General features: G+C 44.4%; 1 protein-coding gene across 2 annotated transcripts; it reads left to right on the top strand.

Annotated features, from left to right (window-relative positions):
- Positions 1–987: 987 nt before the first annotated feature.
- Positions 988–7,096, top strand: rnf185 (ring finger protein 185). 2 transcript variants are annotated; one of them, XM_017716683.2, is made up of 7 exons: positions 988–1,111; positions 1,875–2,085; positions 2,203–2,221; positions 2,369–2,481; positions 2,721–2,775; positions 4,449–4,566; positions 6,682–7,096. In XM_017716683.2, the coding sequence occupies exons 2-7, from the start codon at positions 1,913–1,915 to the stop codon at positions 6,777–6,779; spliced, it is 576 nt and encodes a 191-aa protein (XP_017572172.1). In that variant the 5' UTR covers positions 988–1,111; positions 1,875–1,912; the 3' UTR covers positions 6,780–7,096. The 2 variants fall into 2 exon arrangements, with proteins under 2 accessions (XP_017572172.1, XP_017572173.1); XM_017716684.2 differs by having other exon boundaries at positions 6,685–7,096.
- Positions 7,097–7,746: the final 650 nt, after the last annotated feature.

Raw genomic sequence — 7,746 nt, forward strand, 5'->3', positions numbered from 1 at the left:
TCTGTCGTTCCTTTTGGTTTCTGTGTGTATAAAAACGTCACATGTCAAAACGAAAGAAGCGCAAAGCCAGAGCACCAATCAGGGCCCAGCGGTCACTTTGTTTAGAGCCGAGTTTAGAGTTTTGACCTGTTGGTCATACCGACCCAGTGCAGCACACGGTTCTATGTTTTAGGGCCACTATTCACAAAATAAAAATAGTAGACTTCGAGAATAAAATAATATTATATTAATATAATAAAATATATAATAAAGTCACATTAAAAAAAAAAAATCATAATATTTCAAGAAAAAAGTCGTAACATTTGGAGGGTATGACTGTATGTGGGCTGACTGTAGGGGGGGTTGCCATAACACGTTGGGGTCTGGGTTGCTGCACTGGCGCCAGAGTTCCACTCTCTCTTGTCTTGGATTGTGATAAATAGACTCAAATACATTTTAAGCCAAAACATCACAAAACTATCACAAAGCAATGTCTCAGACAGGCAGGCAGTATATATCTAACCTGTTCATATTACAACTGACTATGGGAGATTTCAGAGGCATTAAACTGTTCAGACGTCTGGTTCCTATCACCACCACTGTAAAAAAAAAAAAAAAATATATATATATATATATATATATATATATATATATATATATATATATATATATATATATATATATATATACATGTATGAGGCTCAAGTTTCTCTAGAACGGAGCATTTCGCATCAAACCAGTCTGATGCTTTGCTTACATCTTAACCACACAGAATTTTATTTTGTTTTAAGCCGGGTGGACTTCCCCTTTAAAAGCCCAGCTTAACCTCAAAGCGCTGCGTGTTTACCAAGCGGGACTAAAATCGGTCTCCGCCGAATCAGGCGCTCACGCCTCCCTACGCAAGGCTTTCGCGATCCGGATTGGTCCCTCTGCTGATTACGCAGAGCCAAGCCGCCGTCTGATTGGCCCGCTGCCCCGCACGTAGACGCGTAGGCTTTCTGGGGTTCAGCTTGACGCAACCGGACTGAAAGTGATGCGACGCGCTTTGCTGCCTTCGCCGGACCAACGACGGACTTACAATCAGCTCGTCGCGGCGGCTGTGACGGCGGGTTTATTGGATGAAACGGTTAAGGTAGCGTCGTTTATCGAGTCCTTTGTTTTAAACAAGCTGCTTTTACTTACAGAGCTCATTGTTATGAAACGCGACGTATTTTAGCAAGTTTTAGCTGATCCGGCTAACCAGCTAACAGCAGAGCTCAGCTAACACCGAGCAGAACAAGCGGTTTATGCTCATTAATATCATTACTGTCATTTACAGACGCTGCTTATTAGTTTTAAGGACGTGTCGGTGACTTAATACGGCGGTAGAGGCGGTCAGAGTGTAAGAACTGTGACTGGACTGGGTTGAAAACATTGCTGCGCAGTTGCTTTAGCTTGTTTGAGTGGATGGCTCTCGCAGCTGCACGTTTAAAGAACTAGAACCTTTTAAAGGTTCTAGAGTAGAAGGAATTACTCTGTTTGGAACCACGAGGTGCGTATAGGACCATTTCTTGCTTCAGTGTTTCGTTGTAAGGTGAAGGCGTTCTTCAGACTGGGGATGAGTGTGTGGGATGTGGTTCTATGCAGAACCTATTTGAGAATGGATCTATAGGGTAACTACATAGGTCAAGAGTCACGTTACAATGTAAAGTGAGCCTCTTTGGTGCTGTACAGAACCACTAGTAAAGATCTGAAGAACCGTTTAAGCATGCAAATGGTTCTGCGTAGACCTTTTGGTTCTAAATTGCATTAAGTTTGCTGTTTGCTGAGGAATCCTTGAAGAGCCGTGTTTCAGGTGTGTAGCTGTCATAGGCGAATTGTTATGAACGCTGAGTCGTCTGTCTTTCCTTTACCAGACGTGTTCCAGTCCACTCTTCCAGCTCGAAGGAACGTCATGGCCAGCGCCTCTCATCCGCCGTCGGGCTCCGCAGCCACTGACGCTACGGCGACCGGCTCCGGGGGCCAAGCGCCGGGAGAAAGCAGCAGCCAGGACAGCACATTTGAGTGTAATATCTGCTTGGACACTTCCAAGGATGCAGTGATAAGCTTGTGTGGCCACCTCTTTTGGTAAGACCCCGTGCTCTCGGCCTAAATCCTAAATTTTTGTCGTAATGATCTAAACGGTAACCGGGTTTTGTTTCTTTCCGTCACGTCTCTTTCGATGCGTCCGTTGTTGGCTCGCAGTTGGCCCTGCTTGCATCAGGTATGTTTACCTTATTCCATTTTGCACGTCCTCTACCTTCTGTTTCTGCCCCCCCCCCCCCCTTTCTAATGCATGTGAATCTAATGAGGCTTTTCACTGTCCCATCATACCCACACACCCCCCGCCCCCCATTTCCTCTCTTCACAGTGGTTGGAAACGAGGCCAAACAGACAGGTGTGTCCAGTATGTAAAGCAGGCATCAGCCGGGACAAAGTCATCCCGCTGTATGGGCGAGGCAGCACTGGCCAGCAGGACCCGAGGTAGATTTCACGGTTTTGGCAGAAATGCTTTCAGAAGCACGAACGTATTTCGTTTGCTGCATGTGTGACCAGACAAGCACCTCAAAGAAACCGTGACCCATTAACTGTCTGAAAAATGAGATGACCGTAGCAGTTAGTGCGGTGTCACTGTGCGCACCGTGAAAGGTATTCTTGGCACAAACAAAAACGCACTAATTGCCGAATCTGTGCACTTACTTTGTCTCCTTCTGGGATTTCAGAGAGAGAACTCCTCCCAGACCACAGGGGCAGAGACCGGAGCCGGAGAATCGTGGCGTAAGTAACTGCATCATTTGGCACTAATTAGACCCACTAGCCATGGGCCAAAACAAAAAATAAAAATAACCTTAACGCCAAGCATTCCTTCTGTCACGTGAAATCAGATCGAGTGATCTTCATGTTTGCTTGATTTTGAAAAATCAGACACGTTGGTGTGTTCAAGGTGACGGGCAGGTTGCGTGTGGAGTCCCAAAGATGCAATCGCAACTCTGAAGGCCACGTTGCACTAGCCGTATGTGATGAAACTCTTACACGGGGGGTAGGGAGTCACTGTATTGCCAACGAGTGAGTAATTCATTAGTAAAAGCACCGCTCCCAGAGGGACTTATTAGGTGGCATCTCCAAAGAGAGAGGTGGGAAAGAGCTTTTTCTGGCCCTCTCAGGTAATGACAACACCTGGCGTTTGAGATTGCATCACACTTCCGTGCTTCTTTTGTCCTTAACAGGCTGTTTTAGAAGCCGTGAGATGGTTAGAGCACGAATATGAATAGTCATATGAATGAAACGAGGCATTAAAGTAAGTTACCCTTTATCAATCCCACGGCGGGGAAATTCACCTCCGCATTTAAACCAGCTGTACATACATACATGCTGATGAATGTGCACACACACACACACTAGGGGGCAGTGAGCACACTTGCCCAGAGGTGGGCAGCCCTATCCACAGCACCTGGGGAGCAGTTGGGGATTGGGTGCCTTGCTCAAGGGCATCTCGGGCACATCCTGTCAGCTCTGGGGGTCCAATCCGGAGACCTTCCAGTGGCAAGGCTGGTTCCTTAACCTCCAGCCCACAACTTCCCTGGCTGTAGTAAATAAGCTATTGCTTGCTTAAAGCTGGGGTTCCGCTACACGACTTTTACCCTGATTTTCTCAGCCTGGCCGAGTCTGAGCTGGTCGGCTCTAGCCTGCAGATTTTTGGGTCAGTCGGAGGCGACAGTTGGAGAGCAAGTCGAGTCGCGTTTGAGGGGCGCAGACTTGGATTTTTGGATTTTCCTCCCGATTGCGTTTCAGATCCGACAGAGTTTATCAAACGTGTTTTGAAGTTTTTCGACCCGCCTCGGAGCGAAATCTAGTGTTAACTGGTCAGCGACTCGCTCTGAATGGATTCCTGCAACAGCCAATCAAAACTGAGGAAGAAGAGAATACAGAAGAAAGAAGAAAATACAGCAAATGAACAAAGAAAAACGGTGAAAAAAAGTGTCTCACGTGTGGAGCGAAGCTTTTTAACGAGCTGAGTTTAAGGCACATTCGAGTTTATGTACATTTACAACTCTAAAAATACCAACTGATCACACTTCTTTACTGCGTCCATGCCAGCCGGAGAATAAACAGCAGTGAGCAGCTCCACCTTATTTGGGTTTGTGCGAGTTCAGAGAGCTCCGTTCAGTTCGGCAGCAGATTAAAAGTCGTGTAGATTGTGATCCCTAATCGTTTAGTGTGGATCCCCAACATTTCAGCCACCTAAAAAATCTGCAATAACCGGTCGGACAGTGTGAGACGCCCAGGCTTTATAATCCATTCAGACGTTAAGTGTAGTGAACCCGAGGCTTTAGAAGACTGAACACCTGTTTGGCCTGAATCTGTAATCAACTGTATGGACTGTCAGTGTGTCTGTATTGTGATTGTTACTGGTTTTCATTCATAGCTAAAAGCAGCGTCTCTTATCGCAGGGGTTTCAAGGATTTGGCTTTGGAGACGGCGGCTTCCAGATGTCCTTCGGTATTGGAGCTTTTCCTTTCGGCATTTTTGCCACAGCATTCAATATTAACGACGGAAGGCCACCTCCAGGTATGTCCCTGCGCAGAACCACCCGGTGGACTAGTTTACCATCAGTTATCCGCACTTGTTCACATCAGTGCTGAACACGGTCGTTCCCTCAGCCTTCAGAAGGTGTGTCATGATTAGTGCGGCGTTAAGTATGTATGACATGGTTGTATTGATAGAACAGGCCCTTCTAGGGCTTCAGGGAAGGCCTAATGTTTTCTGGGAATTAAAACATGTTTTCTTTTAAAGTGGAATGTTTTAAAAATGTTATTTATAGCATTTACAATCAGTAAGTTTTGGTTTTGGGACCAACATTTTAAAATCTTGGGCAGTTTTGTGCTTTATACCCAGTTATATGTGAAGTGCTCCGTTGGTCAGGCCTTCAGGAGCTGAACAGAAGCCCTTTCATATGTGATTAACTAGTATTATTAGGAAGTCATAGTGGAATCAACCAGTTACTTTTTGAGTTTCAGTGGATGAGACCATGTCACTGATTGCAAATATGAGCCGAAGTCTGACCAAGTCTCAGTCGGTTGTAAGATGTAGCTCCGTGCATGTTAATGTTCACAAGCTTCAGATGTCCGTTTTAAGCTGAATGGTAAGAAAACATGTTGATGCTCAGCGTAAGCTTATCCCTAACATGCTATAAGAAACCTCATAGGTGTGCTAACAGACATTAGCGTTATCACAGAAGTTTTATTGTTTACTTTTTAAAAACTTTTGGATGTTTACAATCTGAATTGAAGGATTATCTGTTGCTGTCCAATTGAAATCTATGATACTTTAGCAGTAGAACACGAGAGGGAGTGTTCTAGCATCACGGCTGTGATTTGGTCGCGGGCACAAGCCGAAGGCTTATCTAGACATGGTCCCATCCACTGAAACTCAAATAGTAACTAGTTGATTCCACCATGTCCGCATAGGACAGCGCCTGGGTCCAGACTCGGACTGTGGTCAGCTTATTAGTGACCTCTGCTGTAATTCTGCAATAGACATTTGAAAAGTGAGAGGTGTCGGCTTGGGTTTTGTGCCTTTATGTATTAACGTCACACCCTCAGATTCAAAAATAAGCTCTGGCTCGTTGTTTGGATGTCTGGTACAAAACGCTGAAGAAGACATGGCCATAGTAGATCATTAGTCACATCCTCAGAAGCCACGTCCTTCATCAAATGTGGACCGAGTTCTCTTTGAATTCTCTTTCAACGCGCCCACAATCATCACGTATATCTGCTCAGGGAAGGTGTCCTAGGCACAACCCACCATATAGAATGGGCTTTCATGTACTGCATGCAATTACACATTTCCACCAGAGGGGTCTCCAAATCCTCCAAACTGGCACAGTACCGTTTTAAACATGAGCTTATACCAGAGAACTTGAAGAAAGGAGAATTTCCACCCTGTAGTGTCTTGGTTTTCTCAAACACTAGAGGGCGCTCCCGAGTGAGTCCAAATGAATGGGTTGATATGGAGCATTTGAGCGAAATTGTAGTTTATAAATTCTTAAACATTTTTAATGTAAAAGAATACAATCATTTCCTGAACACAGAGCAGCATAAAACGTTTTTAACGCCGCTGTCATATTTTTAAGAGCTTTTAAACTCGAGTTATAGGAGTTTAAAATGCGCCTCATGTATGTCCATGATATGTATGAGCCCGAACAGCCAATAAGCTGCTCTGTTCAGCTGCTCCATTCACCAATTACTCAGTAGCAGTAATGCCAGCATCCTGTTGCCCAAAACCCATTTGCTGTAGAACAAAGGAAACATACAGGGGAGTTTTCTTTTGCTTTTTAGTGAAATCCATCCTTCTACTTTCTAGAATTAAAGGAAAGTTCTGGGCGAGTGATTAGAAACAATTTTAACGCCTCGTTTTAAGCCGTTGGGCTCCATTCACTCCCACTCATTGAGGACTTGCTCACGGGCGCCCTCTGCTGTTTAGCAGTCCTATTTTGATATAATGAGGGAAATAGGAAGCAGCCAGGCTCCTCATATATTAGCTCTGCTGATGCCATAATATTCAGAGATATTTGGACTATAATGTGATATTGAAATGCATCAAAGCTGCCCAGCATTTCTCATCGTGTGTATCCATGTGGGTATAATAGGATATGACTTATGCCCTTCTTTTCCTGCTTTCCAGCAGCTCCTGGCACCCCACAGCACATGGATGAACAGTTCCTGTCCCGCCTCTTCCTGTTTGTGGCGCTCGTCATCATGTTTTGGCTTCTGATTGCATAAACGATTATGAACTCTCTTCCGGACAGATGCACGCTGCAGACAGTGATTACAGAAGTCATCTGAAGGTTCAGTAGTGGAAACATACTGTGTTTTCTCTCAGCCGTCATTTTCAGCTGATTTTAAATTGAAAGGTGTGTTATGCGACACATGGATTCTTTCTTGTGAAGGAGACGCGTGGAAATTGCACGTGTGCGATGATTCCAGTACAAAGATAACTGTAAAAATGTGATTTCGTGGAATCATAATGTTCACCTCTTGTTCACTTTCCCTGTCAGATTGTAATTTTAAATAAAAAAACAGAGTCTTATTTCTCTTAACATGTTTTGTTGACGTTATGCCTCCAATTGCATGTTATTAGTGAAACAGCAGTGGCCGTATTTAAGTGCAGAGTTCTGAGGAATGTCGCTGTTGTCGCAACAAAACCTCGTCTCTCCAAAATGATAACTTTACAGGAGAAGGAAAAAACCTACTTTACTTTCAGTGTAAGTCAATGGAACCAGACGTCTTTCCAAGCCGTTTCTTTTGGTCCATTCTTCATGAAATTTGCGGCCAATGTCAAGCACAACAGGCGTTTTCCAATTGGGTCAGAAACTTTACAACAGCACAAATGGAGATGCGAGGTTTTGCTCCAGCATAAGCGATATGCAGTATTCCTTAAAGGGCTCGTGTGATGTAAAACTGAATTTACCTCACTTTTTGATTAAAGTACGTTGTCCAACTGTTCACTCTTCAGTCCATACTGGCCATATGCAAACGAATTTGAAGAATGGCACATTTTGGCTTTGTTTCTGTGACATCCCAAAAACACAGTTTCTATAGATCAACCTATTCAGACTTAAGTAGTTTAGCTCAGCCCAGTCATGTTCAACTTAATGCTGCTTTTTGGCCGAGTCGTAATCCAGGGCGGTCAGTCAGAACAGAGCTCATTCATGTATATCAGTCTTAAAGACGGCCTGTTTAACCTCTT

This window comes from Pygocentrus nattereri, chromosome 23, assembly GCF_015220715.1.
Source record: "Pygocentrus nattereri isolate fPygNat1 chromosome 23, fPygNat1.pri, whole genome shotgun sequence".
NCBI lineage: Eukaryota > Metazoa > Chordata > Actinopteri > Characiformes > Serrasalmidae > Pygocentrus > Pygocentrus nattereri.